General features: G+C 46.9%; 1 protein-coding gene and 1 long non-coding RNA gene across 3 annotated transcripts; both read left to right on the top strand.

Annotated features, from left to right (window-relative positions):
- The first annotated feature begins 1,323 nt into the window (after positions 1-1,323).
- tmem259 (transmembrane protein 259) lies at positions 1,324-9,991 on the top strand. 2 transcript variants are annotated; one of them, XM_069143850.1, is made up of 12 exons: positions 1,324-1,706; positions 1,961-2,308; positions 3,141-3,473; positions 3,549-3,720; positions 3,968-4,078; positions 4,311-4,433; positions 4,750-4,850; positions 6,582-6,639; positions 6,847-6,930; positions 7,024-7,156; positions 7,434-7,533; positions 7,664-9,991. In XM_069143850.1, exons 2-12 carry the CDS (start codon positions 2,087-2,089, stop codon positions 8,366-8,368), a joined length of 2,142 nt encoding a protein of 713 aa, XP_068999951.1. In that variant the 5' UTR covers positions 1,324-1,706; positions 1,961-2,086; the 3' UTR covers positions 8,369-9,991. The 2 variants fall into 2 exon arrangements, with proteins under 2 accessions (XP_068999951.1, XP_068999952.1); XM_069143851.1 differs by having other exon boundaries at positions 1,325-1,706; positions 3,549-3,666.
- A 1,392-nt stretch (positions 9,992-11,383) lies between these two features.
- LOC138194840 (uncharacterized) lies at positions 11,384-15,075 on the top strand. Its single transcript, XR_011177958.1, has 3 exons — positions 11,384-14,071; positions 14,278-14,461; positions 14,653-15,075. It is a non-coding gene; the product is annotated as an uncharacterized lncRNA (long non-coding RNA).
- Positions 15,076-16,365: the final 1,290 nt, after the last annotated feature.

Genomic DNA, 16,365 nt, shown 5'->3' with positions numbered 1-16,365 from the left:
AGACAAGACACAGCGCCCCCTACAGTCTGAAACACAAACACCACCCAGACCAACACACAGCGCCCCCTAGAGTCTGAAACACAAACACCACCCAGACCAACACACAGCGCCCCCTAGAGTCTGAAACACAAACACCACCCAGACCAACACACAGCGCCCCCTAGAGTCTGAAACACAAACACCACCCAGACCAACACACAGCGCCCCCTAGAGTCTGAAACACAAACACCACCCAGACCAACACACAGCGCCCCCTAGAGTCTGAAACACAAACACCACCCAGACCAACACAGCGCCCCCTAGAGTCTGAAACACAAACACCACCCAGACCAACACACAGCGCCCCCTAGAGTCTGAAACACAAACACCACCCAGACCAACACAGCGCCCCCTAGAGTCTGAAACACAAACACCACCCAGACCAACACACAGCGCCCCCTAGAGTCTGAAACACAAACACCACCCAGACCAACACAGCGCCCCCTAGAGTCTGAAACACAAACACCACCCAGACCAACACACAGCGCCCCCTAGAGTCTGAAACACAAACACCACCCAGACCAACACAGCGCCCCCTAGAGTCTGAAACACAAACACCACCCAGACCAACACACAGCGCCCCCTAGAGTCTGAAACACAAACACCACCCAGACCAACACAGCGCCCCCTAGAGTCTGAAACACAAACACCACCCAGACCAACACAGAGCGCCCCCTAGAGTCTGAAACACAAACATCACCCAGACTAACAGCGCCCCCTACAGTCTGAAACACAAAACTATGCCACCGCTCCTATAAATTTAATTCTAAAAATATTCCAATAAGTTTGTGATGAATCAAATGATATAGGCCCTAATAGAACAGAATAAACTTGACGTGTCAGCAGCATAAAGTAGTGGAAAAAGAAAAAACCACAGTCAAAGAATCAAGTATAATTACTACCTTAAAAAAGCAGTGTGTAGGATTTAGTGTCATCTAGCGGTGAGGTTGCACATTGCCACCGACTGAACATCCCTCCCTCTTTCCAACATACAAGAGAATCTGCAGTGGAACTTGTGAGGAAACAAGGAGCATGTGCTCCCTGTGTAGATATGAAGGGTCATTCTGAGGAAACGAAATCAAATGATTCTTAGTTTCAGCTGATTATATACGAACCACTCATTACAAATATCAGATTCCATTTATGAACATTGATCCTCCTTAATCCTGAACACTGAACCTTTAAAGAAGCTTTTCTGCTGAAGAAGGCACCTGACAGTCAAAACTCAGGAATGAAAGTTGCCCTGACAGACGGAACCCGGGGAAAAGGCAGCCCGCTGCAGGACCCGTATTTCCGCTCTGGCTGTGGTTTCGTCAGTGTCTGATGCAGCAGCCCGTTAGCCGCTGTTAGCTTCTGTTGGCTGAACTGAAGCTCGGAGTTGATTTTAACCTCTTGAAGATTCACACGGAGACTTTTTGCTTCGTTTATCTGTCGGTTCAAACTGAAATGTGTCCTCCGTCCGTCCAGCTAACTCCACCGGTCAGCTAGCTCCAGGCGCTAGCACCTGCAGCGTTATTTTCCTCCACGGCTAGCGCGCTAACGGTGCTAACGGCTAGCTGTGGCGTTTCTGAGTCGGTCGGTTTCTTCTGATGAAAACACCGACGGAGAACCGGTAACGGGAAACCGGTAACGGGGGAATGGACACGCCGCTGCGGACACAATAACAGGCGAGTCAGCTGCACGCGAACTTAAAGCTAATGACAGAGATGAGGTGTTAGCTGGATGTTTACCTGCCGAACCAGACACGACAGGCCCCGAACTCACCCGAGTCCGCCGAACACACTCGACCCATCAGAACCGAGCCAGACACGAAACCAGCTCATTAATACAGCAAATCAGTTTTCAGTGGCATTAGCCCCGCCCCCTCAAGTCTTCTTCCAGAACCAGGAAATGGATCACAGATGTTTTGTGTCCTCTTCAGGTGTGAAGACGTTCGGAGGGACGGAGGCCCAGCAGAGACCCTCATCGTCCAGACCCGGTCCGACCATGCTGACCTGATCAGCCGCAGCAGTGAGTTTGTGATCCGAATCCTCCAGAGACCGAGACCATGTCTGAGAACCAGGCCAACAACAACAACGTCCCTCTGAACAACAACAACAACAACAACATGGGCCCCAATCGGATCCGCAACCCCAACATCAACCAGAATCCCCTCATCAACGTCCGGGACCGCCTCTTCCACGCCCTCTTCTTCAAGATGGCCGTCACCTACGCACGGCTCTTCCCGCCGTCCTTCAGAAGAGTCTTCGAGTTCTTCGTCCTGCTCAAGGTGAGAAACTCAGAACCGGGATCCGGTCGGTCCTGGAAACCCGGGAGACCACATCCAGTGTGTAAATGTCCTCGGTGGTTCCGAGCCGGCAGCAGTTTGTAACGTTCATGATGAACGCGCCATGAAAGAACCGATTACAACACAGTTTGAACGTGGTTTTGAGGAATCGAACTGGGGCCGAACATCGGACCTCACCTGCTTCCACCCGGGTGTCCTGCGTTACCCAGACGACGGACTGATGGACCATAAGGTTCATCGATGATGGAGGTTGTTTTAGACACTTCCTGTTCCAGGAAACAACATCTGCACATTTTAATGAGCTCGTTGTTATAAGACATCATCTGACAGAATCCAACTCATAAATAATATAAATATTCATATTTAATTATGATATCGCTGCCAATCTTCATAGTAGGACTCAATTAACATCCTTCTGACAGATGAAGATACAACTGTCACGTATTCCTCCCTGAAAAGGGTCAGAGTGGAAGGTCTGTCGCAAAACATCTCAACTGAAACAGCCAAGCGCTCAAAAATACCTCATTTCAATTTGAGCAGAATAAACAAACAGCAGAATGTGTCTAATCTGCAGCAATGAGGATTAAAATCACCAGATTTTGAATGGAGTCTGGTGTGTAAATCCACACTTTATGTTCAGATTAATGGCAGTCAGACCTTCAGGATTTTATCTGCAAACGCAGTGATGGAGCAAACTGCCGAGTCACATGACCATAACACACACACACACACACACACACACACACACACACACACACTTGTAACTGCAGTGAAGACTGATTGGCTGACATCCCTTTGAACTCCTCCCCCTCAGGCGCTCTTCGTCCTCTTCATCCTCGCCTATATCCACATCGCCTTCTCTCGCTCGCCCATCAACTGTCTGGAGGTGGTGAGGGAGCGCTGGCCTCGTGATGGCATCTTGCGGGTGGAGATCCAGAGGAACTCCAGCAGAGCCCCCGTCTTCCTGCAGCACTACGACTCTACAGCCCTGCAGGAGGAGCTAGAGGAGGAGGAGGAAGGAGCAGGAGGAGGAAGAGGAGGAGGAGGAGGAGGAGTGGTGGCAGGGCTCAGCCTGGCAGCGCTGCAGGAGGAAGAGGAGGAAGAGGAGGAGATGACTCTGGAGATGTTTGACAACAGCTCAGTACAGGTGAGTCTGTCCTCACCTGTCTGTCCTCACCTGTCTGTCTGTCCTCACCTGTCTGTCCTCACCTGTCTTCTGCAGTTTGAGCTGGACATCGAACCTCGCCTGAAGCCCTCTCTAATTGGAGGAGGTGTTGGAGGGGGAGGAGCCAGGGGAGTAAATGACAGCCAGGACGTGTCCTTCAGTCAGCCCTCTAAAGGTACGCAGCTGCTGCAGGACTCAGTGTCTGAGCTGGAGATGGTGACCAGAGCAGGTAAACCCTCTTCACCTCCTCTAACTCCTGTAACCTCTCCCCCTCTCCACCTCCTGTAGCCCCTCCTCCTCTAACTCCTGTAACCTCTCCCCCTTTCTACCTCCTCTAACTCATGTACCTCCTCCCCCTCTTCACCCCATCGCCTCCTTTTGATGAGGTTGTTTGTTGTCGTTTTGATGTTTGTTCTTATTGTTGATGTTAATTAATGTTTATTATTGTTTGTTGAGGTTGTTTGTTGTTGTTTCAGTGTGGCCTCAGGAGGAGTATATCGTGGAGTATTCCCTGGAGTACGGCTTCCTCCGTCTGTCTCAGAGCACGAGGCAGAGACTCAACATCCCCGTTATGGTCGTCACTCTGGGTCAGACTGCATGTTACATGACCTCACCAGTCACATGACCTCACCAGTCACATGACCTCACCACGTCACATGACCTCACCACGTCACATGACCTCACCACGTCACATGACCTCACCACGTTACATGACCTCACCAGTCACATGACCTCACCAGTCACATGACTGCACCCCAACCAACCTGGCGGAGCTCAAGCCTGTCCCCCCCCCTTCCATCTCCGTGTCTCTGTGTTCAGATCCGATGAAGGACGAGTGTTTTGGAGATGGCTTCAGTCGCTTCCTGCTTGATGAGTTTCTGGGCTACGACGACATCTTGATGTCCAGTGTGAAGGCGCTTGCTGAGAATGAGGAGAACAAAGGTGGAGACGCCCTGACCAATCAAATGACTGGGAGTAAACAGACCAATCAAATGACTGGGAGTAAACAGACCAATCAAATGACTGGGAGTAAACAGACCAATCAAATGACTGGGAGTAAACAGACCAATCAAATCACTGGGAGTAAAAAGACCAATCAAATCACTGGGAGTAAAAAGACAGGGCAGAACCCAACTGTAGCACCCGCCTCCCTCTGACCCCGACCTTACCATACACCCATAGCAGCCTTTCAGTGTAGATATTTCGACCTGCCAAGCCTCAGTAACCTGACGTTATAACTCTGTGTGGTTCTCTGCAGGGTTCCTGAGGAACGTAGTGTCTGGGGAACATTATCGCTTCGTCAGCATGTGGATGGCCAGAACCTCGTACCTAGCAGCCTTCGTCATCATGGTCATCTTCGTAAGTGATCGTAACTCTGAAGGGTCGAAGGGTTCAGTCTGTAGAAGGTCTTTGGACTGTAGAAGGTCTTTGGACTCTGAAGGTCTTTGGACTGTAGAAGGTCTTTGGACTCTGGAGGTCTTTGGACTGTAGAAGGTCTTTGGACTGTAGAAGGTCTTTGGACTGTAGAAGGCCTTTGGACTCTGAAGGTCTTTGGACTGTAGAAGGTCTTTGGACTGTGGAAGGTCTTTGAAGTGTAGGAGGTCTTTGGACTGGAGAAGGTCTTTGGACTCTGAAGGTCTTTGGACTGTAGAAGGTCTTTGGACTGTAGAAGGTCTTTGGACTCTGAAGGTCTTTGGACTCTGGAGATCTTTGGACTGTAGAAGGTCTTTGGACTGTAGAAGGCCTTTGGACTCTGAAGGTCTTTGTACTGTAGGAGGTCTTTGGACCGTAGAAGATCTTTGGACTGTAGGAGCTCTTTGGAGTGTAGGAGGTCTTTGGACTGGAGAAGGTCTTTGGACTCTGAAGGTCTTTGGACTGTGGAAGGTCTTTGAAGATCTTTGGACTGTGGAAGGTGTTTGGACTGTGGAAGGTCTTTGAAGATCTTTGGACTGTAGGAGGTCTTTGGATTCTGAAGGTTTTTGGACTGTAGGAGGTCTTTGGACTCTGAAGGTCTTTGGACTGTAGAAGGTATTTGGACTGTAGAAGGTCTTTGGACTGTAGGAGGTCTTTGGACTGTAGGAGGTCTTTGGACTCTGAAGGTCTTTGGACTGTAGGAGGTCTTTGGACTCTGAAAGTCTTTGGACTCTGGAGATCTTTGGACTGTAGAAGGTCTTTGGACTGTGGAAGGTCTTTGGAGATCTTTGGACTGTGGAAGGTGTTTGGACTGTGGAAGGTCTTTGGACTCTGGAGGTCTTTGGACTGTAGGAGGTCTTTGGACTCTGAAGGTCTTTGGACCGTAGGTGGTCTTTGAACTGTAGGAGGTCTTTGGACTCTGAAGGTCTTTGGACTGTAGGAGGTCTTTGGATTCTGAAGGTTTTTGAACTGTAGGCGGTCTTTGGACTCTGATGGTCTTAGGACTGTAGGAGGTCTTTGGACTGTAGGAGGTCTTTGGATTCTGAAGGTCTTTGGACTGTAGGAGGTCTTTGGACTCTGATGGTCTTTGGACTGTAGGAGGTCTTTGGACTGTGGAAGGTGTTTGGACTCTGGAGGTCTTTGGGCTGTAGGAGGTATTTGGACTCTGGAGGTCTTTGGACTGTAGGATGTCTTTGGACTCTGGAGGTCTTTGGACTGTAGGAGGTCTTTGGACTGTGGAAGGTCTTTGGACTGTAGGAGGTATTTGGACTCTGGAGGTCTTTGGACTGTAGGATGTCTTTGGACTCTGGAGGTCTTTGGACTGTAGGAGGTCTTTGGACTGTGGAAGGTCTTTGGACTGTAGGAGGTATTTGGACTCTGGAGGTCTTTGGACTGTAGGAGGTCTTTGGACTCTGAAGGTTTTTGGACTGTAGGAGGTTTTTGGACTCTGAAGGTCTTTGGACTGTAGGTGGTCTTTGGACTGTAGGGGGTCTTTGGGTTCTGAAGGTCTTTGGACTGTAGGAGGTCTTTGGACTGTAGAAGGTCTTTGGACTGTAGGAGGTCTTTGGACAGTAGAAGGTCTTTGGACTGTGAAGGTCTTTGGACTCTGGAGGTCTTTGGATGTAAATGTTTGCTGTTAGAGGTTCTGGTTCTGACTGTGTGTTCTGTGTTTTTCAGACTCTGTCCGTGTCCATGCTGCTCCGATACTCTCACCACCAGATCTTCGTATTCATCGGTCAGTTTCCTCCGACACAGCAGACACAGGTTCAGTCTAGTCCGGTCCGCTTCACTGGACCGTCCACTTTAGGGACATGAGGTCCAGTTTGATGGATCCAGGTTATTGTAAACAGTCCCGGTTCTGACCGGCCTGTTGGTTGTAGGTTAGATATAAAGCTGGAGGACCAGCTTTGTCCTGATCTGGTCTCCGTCTGTCCCCATTCAGTCGATCTCCTCCAGATGTTGGAGATGAACATGACCATCGCTTTCCCTGCCGCCCCTTTGCTCACCGTCATTCTGGCGCTCGTCGGTAAGTTCACATCAGACAGGACAGGACCAGACCCGATCCGGATCGGTCCCGGGTCAAAACCTGAAACAGGTATTTGTATCTTCCTGCCCTCAGGCATGGAGGCCATCATGTCGGAGTTCTTCAACGACACTACGACGGCGTTCTACATCATCCTCATCGTTTGGTTGGCCGATCAGTACGACGCCATCTGCTGCCACACCAACACCAGCAAACGCCACTGGCTCAGGTGGGTCGGGTCGAACCAGAACACCTGTAACACTCAGAACACCTGAGAGGGTCAGAGTTCACCTGAGAGGGTCAGAGTTCACCTGAGAGGGTCAGAGTTCACCTGAGAAGTGTTTGTCAATCAATCAATACATTGATACTGAATGTGAGGATTTTACAGATTATGTACAAAATTGATTAATAACCTTTTCAGCCTTTAATGAAAACATGAATTAAAGAAAGTTTTTATGTCATGAGGTCAAATATCAGAACATTTGACTCGACCCGGTTTGTTTCAGGTTCTTCTATCTGTACCACTTCGCCTTCTACGCGTACCACTACCGCTTCAACGGGCAGTACAGCAGCCTGGCGCTGGTCACCTCCTGGCTCTTCATCCAGGTCAGAACCGCCACCACCATCATCATCATCGTCCACCACACATCTATGAAGCCCTGCCCACTTTATTCTGCATCAATAATACTGAATTAATCAGGTGTGATGGATGAATCCTCCTCTTCCTCCTCTTCAGCACTCCATGATCTACTTCTTCCACCACTACGAGCTTCCTGCCATCCTGCAGCAGATCCGGATCCAGGAGATGTTGCTGCAGAACCAGCAGGCAGGTCAGAACCAGACGGCTCTGCAGGACAACCTCAACAACAACAACAGTGCTGCAGCTGGACCAGGACCAGCCAGCACCGCCCAACCTGCACCCGCCAGCGCCGCCCAGCCGGGCCCTCAGACCGAGTCCCCTCCGCCGGCCGCCGCCTCTGTAGCGGGAGGAGGAGCGGGAGGAGGAGCGGGAGGGGAGGTCCGATCGGAGCTGAACTGGGTCGCTCAGACGGCCGCCATCATCACCGAAGCCCTGTCCTCCTCTGTCGACCCAGCAGGAGGGGCAGCAGGAAGTCAGGGGGCAGCAGGAGGAGACATCAGTGTGGTGGCAGAGTTCTGGATGGGAGGAGGAGGAGCAGGGGGAGGAGCATCAGAAGGAGGAGGAGGAGCAGGATGTGAAGAGCCAAATGTGGTTTCACTAGAAATTAAACCTGCAGCAGGAGGAGCCAATCTTCCTCCCAACCTTCCAATCAGAGCACTCCAGGTGGATGGATTGGAGGCGGGGCCCTTGGAGGCGGGGCCCTCGGAGGCGGGGCTCCCACAGACAGACTCCCCCCCCACACAGAGTCCAGGTACAGACTGCAGAGCAGCTGAGCAGGAGCAGAGCTCTTCACCATCTTGAGAGTCCAGGTGTGTCCAGTTGTGTCCAGGTGACATCATCTCACCTGTAGGACGGTGCCTCAGTCTGTCAGCTGATCAGGCTGATTGATCCATGATCAGAAACCTGCAGTTTTACTTTGACTTTTTAATTGATTGACTGATTAGTTTAGTGTTTCCCCACTTGAGGGTCGGGACCCCACAAGAGGCCACCAGTTGAATGTGAAGGGTCTCGAGAACTTCTACTCCATGAATGAGGTTTCTATTTCTTTTAGTTTTTGATGAACTTTGTTCGGATTGAAAGTTTTCATGTTTGAATCCGGTTCAGATCCAAACAGGAAGTCTGGCTGATCGGGTTCCTGTCGGTCGACTGGATCTTCAGTAATCAATCCATCTGCTGAGTGTCATCACATACTTGATTGGTTTTAGTTAGAAGTTTAATTAATCTAGAATCAAATCAGCTGCAGATGAATTTTCTGTTGCTGAGTGGACTAACCGGATTCTGTGGACCAAACAGTTTATTGATCAACTAAAATCAATATAAAGGTCAGTAGAACAACGAATTGACTCCCAGTCAGCTGACCTACAGTGTTGGTTGGATCCAGTTTGAACCGGCCGGCAGCTCCACTTCAGAAACATCCTCGGCAGGAACCAACGAGATGCACCAACAGGAAGTCAGGAAGCATCAAAGAGACGGACCCTTTAATGCTCAAACTGGTTCCAACACTTGGAGGGAAAATGAGCAGGAAGTCAGGGAACCTCCAGAATAAGATAAGGACCTCTGAAAGTGATTGATAGACCCTGACGATCAGTTACTGATCAGTCACTGATCACATATTGATCACATATTGATCAGCAACTGATTCTGACAGACTGAAGCACAAACTGAACTGTCCAGCTTTTTCTCTCCATCTGCTTTTATTTTGAAGAGAAAACTCTTTGAAAACAGGAAGGCTGTTTTTGGGCCGGACAGATTCCTGTCAGAACGGATGCCTTATCAATAATCAGCAGAGTGAGCTGATTGGCCGTGCAATATGACGCCAGCTATGTCACACCTCAGGCCCTGCCTCTGAAAAGGGGGTGTGGTCTCTCACACTTCAGGCCCCGCTTCCTGCAAGGGCCTTTGAAAATGGATTATTGATCAAAAAGAACTGATCACATCATCAATGTGTTTAAATATGTGATCGAAAACATAGCCGTGACAGGTGAGCAGCTCAAATGTGATGTCATCAATAACCAATCACCTTCCTGCAGCTGAAATCACCACGACCAATCACAGCCTCCAGAACCTGAAACCATCAATCAGTTGACCGATGGAGAACTGATCAGCAGCTGTATTGATCACCATCAGCACCCTGACGTGACATGAACATCACTTATTGATGCTCGATCAGAATCAGCTGATTGCTGCCTCGTCAGACCACACATTGATTTTTGTTGTTGTTTACTGTTGTTGTGGAGGAGGCGGAGCCTGAGGGAGACTCATCAGAGAGACTGAACCCGGCTGGTGGACTGGGGAGGGGGGGGGGGGGCTTTCTTCTTCGTGCCTCTGCTGGATGACTGTAGCCTCATTTAATGATCTGAAGCCTGAAACTCATCAAACTGTATTTAACTGTCAGTAAACACAGCGACGGCTGTCTGCACACTGTCTGAGAGTCTGAGTCCTTCAACATGCCGAGGTCACATGACCACGACTCAGCAAAACATCATTCATGCATCAGGTTACATAAGTACATCATTAATGCCTCAATAATACATCATTAATACGTCATTAATGCCTAATTAATGCCTCATTAATACATCATCAATGCCTCATTAATACATCATTAATGCCTCATTAATACATCATTAATGCCTCATTCATAAATCATTAATACATCATTAATGCTTCATTAATGCATCATTAATACCTCATTAATGCATCATTCATACATCATTAATGCCTCATTAATACATCATTAATGCCTCATTAATACATCATTAATGAAGCATTAATACATCATTAATACATTATAAATGCATCATAAATGCCTCATTAATACCTCATTCGTACATCATTAATACATCATTAATGCATCATTAATACATCATTAATACCTCATTAATACATCATTAATGCCTCATTAATACATCATTAATACATCATTAATACCTCATTAATACATCATTAATGCCTCATTCATACATCAGTAATGCCTCATTCAGACATCATTAATACATCATTAATGCATCATTAATACATCATTAATACCTCATTAATACATCATTAATGCCTCATTCATACATCAGTAATGCCTCATTCAGACATCATTAATACATCATTAATGCCTCATTAATGCTTCATTAATGCATCATTAATGCCTCATTAATACCTCATTCATACATCATTAATACATCACTCATACATCATTCATACCTCATTAATGCATCATTCATACATCATTAATGCCTCATTAATACCTCATTCATACATCATTAATACATCACTCATACATCATTCATACCTCATTAATACCTCATTAATACATCATTAATGCATCATTCATACATCATTAATGCCTCATTAATACATCATTCATATATCATTAATGCATCATTAATACATCATTAATGCCTCATTCATACATCATTCATGCATCATTAATGCATCATTAATACATCATTAATGTCGCATTAATACATCATTCATATATCATTAATGCATCATTAATACATCATTGTAAATGTATTGATCGTTGATGTGACGTCAGAAATGAACTCGGGCAGTTAACCCACTTTATTTTCAACTTTTCAGGTGCTGCTGTTAATTAGCTGGCTCTGACCCAGTTGGTTCTAATGGGACCAGTTAGAGAACCAGAAACACCTGCACCCTCAATGTTTAACCCACTTTATTCTATTAATTTAATGTTATAATTAATTATATTGATTTAATATTACAATAAATTCAAATGATTTGATATTATAATAAATTCTAATGATTTAATATTATAATTAATTCTAATGATTTATTATAATAAATTCAAATAATTTAATATTATAATGAATTCTAATGATTTAATATTATAATTCATTCTATTGATTAAATATGATTATTCATTCTATTGATTAAATATTATTATTCATTCTATTGATTAAATATTATTCATGTTCAGACTCAGCATCCCGGTGCACTTTTGTTAGTTACTGGAGACTTTAACCAGTCTGGATAAAGTACTACCAACTTTGCACCAGTATGTGAACTGCCCCACCCGGAACAATAAAACTCTGGACCTACTATATGCTAATGCCATGGATGCATACAGTACTACTGCCCTTCCCCCCCTTGGTAGATCAGATCACAATATGGACCTGCTGACACCAAAGTATGTTCCCCTGGTACAGAGGCAGCCTGTAACCACCAGGACTGTGAGGAGGTGGACACAGGAGGCTAAAGACGCCCTGCAGGACTGCTTTGAATCCACGGACTGAGATGTGCTGTGTGGACCACATGGGGAGGACATCAACAGCAGGACGGACTGTATCACAGAATACATTAAATTCTGTGAACACTCCACCGTACCATCCCGGACTGGACACTGCTTCCCCAACAACAAGCCGTGGATCACCAGTGACCTGAAGGTGCTTCTTAATAAGAAGAAAGCAGCCTTCAGATCTGGGGACAGGGACGGAGCTCAGAGAGTGCAGCGCCACCTGAAGGAGAAGCTCAGGGAGTGCAAGGACTCCTACAGGAGGAAGCTGGAGGCCAAACTCCAGCAGAACAACGTGAGGGAGGTGTGGACCGGTATGAAGGAGATTACTGGGTTCAAGGCTGAAGGACCTGACGGCATCGGCCTTGGGGTCCTGAAGACCTGATGGCATCGGCCCCGGGGTCCTGAAGACCTGACGGCATCGGCCCGGGGTCCTGAAGACCTGCGCTGTCCAGCTGGCTGAGGTCCTACAACACTTCTTCAACCTGAGCCTGAAGCAGGAGAAGGTCCCGGTGCTGTGGAAGACGTCCTGCCTGGTTCCTGTACCGAAGAAGACGACTCCATCCGGCCTCAACGACTACCGACCGGTTGCCCTCACATCTCATGTGATGAAGGTGCTGGAGAGGCTGGTCTTGGCCCACCTCAGGCCGCTGGTGAAATCTTCACTGGACCCTCTGCAATTTGCGTACCAGCCTCATGTGGGAGTGGACGATGCCATCATCTACCTGCTGCAACGAGTTCAGTCTCACCTGGATGGAACCGGTGAATCTGTGAGAATCACTTTCTTTGATTTCTCCAGTGCATTCAACACCATCCAACCACTGCTGCTGAGTGAGAAGCTGCGGGTGGTGATGGGGGTAGTGGGGGTGGACACGTCTCCTGGATCACTGACTACCTCACCACAGACCACAGTTTGTCTGTCTGGGCAGTGTGCTGTCTGATACGGTGGTCAGTGGTATTGGAGCTCCACAGGAAACTGTTCTGTCCTCCTTCCTGTTCACCTTCTACACAACTAACTTCCAGTACAACTCAGAGTCAAGACATCTGCAGAAGTTCTCTGATGACTCTGCAGTGGTCGGTGTATAAGGGAGGAGAAATGTCCAAAAAAAGACGATTTTCCTGATTTCAGTTTGTTGGATTGTTTTATTAAAAACCTGCAGCTTCATACAGAAGAAGATCAAAACAAGTTCCCATGGAGACGGAGAACAACATAGTACAACTACAGTATGACTTTTATATCACATTTAAACGACGTGAGTTTTTTATATTTTGGACGACATATTCGTGAATTTATGAGTGAAGATGTTTATTGAGGCGGGACGACGTGTTCGGACTCTGAACACAGACGATGTCGTTCATCGAGTCCTCATGAATTCTCCTCTGAGGTCACATGGAGCTCAGCGTGACATCATACCAGTGAGACCACGCTGCCACCTTCTGGGCAAACTGCACACTACAACCAGCCGTGTGTACGTTCATCCTGCAGCCTGTTCACAACTCTGAAGATTCATTCTGACCTCAACATGCTGGAACACAAACAGAAACAGAAAGCTTCATTAACAGCAGCTCATTATGAAGTTTACAGAAAACAATCTGTTGCTTTTGGGATTCGGTCCAAACGTCTTTGTGGCTGTAAATTCGTGGAGCTTCAGCTTGTGTTCGATGACTTCAGTGAACTTTCAGCTGTTTGATGGATCGGTGAGCCGGTACTTTCTGGATCAACCCGGTTTTCTGTCTTGCAGGTGGCGGTCAGCACTTCCTGTCTGTAGTTCACATCACTTGGAATTGTGTGGACTTCATCCCACCTGATCAGGTGACCGACAGTCATGTGATAGTTGACATTTGCAGCTTCTCGTGTTTCGGTCTGGTGACACCGGCGTCCCACCGAGCGATCAGCGGCCTGGTGCTGCTCTTCTCTCAGCCCGACGACTCAGCGCTCTTCGTCCTGCTGCTGCCCGGGAACATCTGCCTCACTCAGGTAAACAGGCCCCTCCCATTAACACGCCCACTGCGAGACCAGGTCAACAGGTGCCACCTGAAACATAGACGTCATTTATGATTTAGACGACTCCTTGAGGAGCTCTTCAGGACTTCAGACGGGTTGGATCCAAAACGTTTGATTCTGAAAATGAAACCAGGTGATAAATGAGTGGGAGCGACGAATCGGCGCCAAATACGTGGAGGCGGTACCGGACTGTCAACTGATCCAGAACCACACCTACAAACTGGTGGGAGAACTTGTCAGTGTCATCCAGCCAGAGGTGCTTTCATATCTTCATCTTTTATTTCTTCATCTTTCATATCTTCATCTTTCATTTCTTCATCTTTCATATCTGCATCTTTACACTGTAACATCTCTGCTTGTGTTTTCGGTGCCACTTCAACTGCTCCAGTTTTTATTATTACTATTATTTATTACTTCAGCACACAAACTTTTTATTTTTCTTGTTTGTTGTTTTTGTTTCAGAGGTCAAAGTTCGTGAACTTCAGCGACTACAACAACTTCCTGCCATCGTTCCAGGTGCAGCTGCCGCCCGGTGTCTCCCAGGTGAGGCTGCAGCTGAGGAGTCATGTGACTCCCCGCCGTCTTATTGGTCAGCTGTTGGGCTCTGCAGAACGTGAGGTGTGGACCCGAGTTGTCCCCTTGAGAGGTGATGCAGTGACACGCTAACACGACACGCTAACACAACACGCTGACACATACAAACATACTGTTTATAAACACACACAAATACATGTAAAAATACATTCAGTCCTTTGAGTGGGATCTAATCTAAATAAAACACGCAGACACACACACACAACCTTTGGGGACCGGGTCTGACCCAGCTCCCCTCTGCAGCTCCAGTTCTGGTCTACGACCCGATGGATGTGACCCTGCAGCTGCTCCAGATACTCAACTGTCTCGGTTCCGAGGATCTGAAATTCTTCCAGCATCTCCTGAGTTTGCAGTCCAACCCGATCCCCGTCGGCCGACTGGAGGCCGCAGACAGAACCAGAACTGTGGACCTGATGGTCCAGCAATACCACACTGAGGGGGCCAAGGAGGTCACAGAGGAGATCCTGAGGAGGATGAACCACAACCAGCTGGCTGAAGACCTGCAGAGGACCTGATCAATCATCAATCAGGACCTGATCAATCGGGACCAGATCGATCTGATCAGATGTATTGGAAAGGTTTTTCTGTTTTTCACATTTTGTTGAACAAATAAAATTACATTTAACAAACCGTCTTTTTAACAATTGAAATATAATCAGGTGAAACTTCCATATTTTAGAAATGAAGCAATTAAAAGATGAGACTCTTAATTTGGTAACATTCTTCTTTCCATTTAATTTTTTTTCCAAAAGTATAAGATAAACAAGAACAAATCAGAAACCGTCTGACAAACAAATGGGTCAGTAAACGCCTCACAGAAACAGGTGAGGAGGTTTATTTCACCTGCAGGAAGCTGAAATGAACAGTTTTCAGTTTTTCCTCCGGGGGCGCTGTAACATCTAGGCGGGATCAAGTTAGCCTAGCTTATCATAAAATCTGGAGTGGTTTGTTTTCACAGGTTTTCACTGGCCTGTGTTTTATGGTGAAGAATTTATTAATTAATATTTCTAAATTAAAGGTCGTCTTCAGAGGCCTCGTGTATCAACTCTGAGTGCGATGCGTGAAAATAGAGGTGGTGAGAATTTGCGTTAGTTGCGTAAGCTCTCGTCTGACTGTAACTTGTTGATTTTAACCTGAAACTCACCAAATGTTTCACAATAAAGTTTCCACCTAATTTCTGTCTATGAAAAAAAAATTATGTCCAATCAAAAGGGGAAATAGATGACTCTGGATCACAGGCACGCGGACCCACATCCATGACATGTTTCATTTCTCTTCATATCACATTACTTGGAACTAATTTGTCATCAACATTCAAACCAGCCGTGTAATGTGTGCTGCTGATTCATAACTGTTCCATAATTGACGTTCAACGGTTAATTATTTAAGCAAATCTAAATTTCAAATCTAATTTTGCTTAATACTGCTCGTACTGCCTCACCACACGACTCCCACCACGCAGCAAATAACGCACGGGGCGGGGCTTCACTGACTCTTCACTGACTCTTCACAGACTCTTCTCTGACTCTTCTCTGACTCTTCACTGACTCTTCTCTGACTGACTCTTCTCTGACACTCTTCTCTGACTGACTCTTCTCTGACTCAGTGACGACTGACCATTAGTCAGTCCTCCCTTTGCTCTGAGCTCCGGGGATCCTGATGGAGTTTCTTCCCGACAGGAAGAACAAATTACTTTTTTGCATTATAAACAATCCACTGGTGTTTGGTGGTGCGTTTACTTCCTGACATGTTTTAGAGGGGCAATGCTGCTCCATCAGCCTCACAATACGTCCTGTTCAGTCGCTGTCACAGCAGCCATTTTAACCAGTGTAGGAAGGGAAGATTTAATGTTGGTGTTAGAAAAGTCATTAAATTAGTAGCAACAGGATCAAGAGGCTACTGGAATCAAATACAAACTTAAGACAAGTTTATTTCCCAAATTTAAGAAAATATGTC

This window comes from Embiotoca jacksoni, unplaced genomic scaffold (genome assembly GCF_022577435.1).
Source record: "Embiotoca jacksoni isolate LCO1_2020_lvr unplaced genomic scaffold, fEmbJac1.0.p SCAF_116, whole genome shotgun sequence".
NCBI classification, from domain to species: domain Eukaryota; kingdom Metazoa; phylum Chordata; class Actinopteri; family Embiotocidae; genus Embiotoca; species Embiotoca jacksoni.
This window is presented reverse-complemented; position numbering and strand designations above follow the sequence as displayed.

What these genes read in the sequence shown, in the direction of transcription:
- tmem259 (XM_069143850.1), top strand. Translation starts at nt 2,087, where the DNA reads ATGTCTGAGAACCAGGCCAACAACAACAACGTCCCTCTGAACAACAAC. An exon ending in GGAGATGGTGACCAGAGCAG is followed by an intron (nt 3,721 to 3,967) that starts GTAAACCCTCTT and finishes TTGTTGTTTCAG; the next exon opens with TGTGGCCTCAGGAGGAGTAT. An exon ending in TCGTCATCATGGTCATCTTC is followed by an intron (nt 4,851 to 6,581) that starts GTAAGTGATCGT and finishes TGTGTTTTTCAG; the next exon opens with ACTCTGTCCGTGTCCATGCT.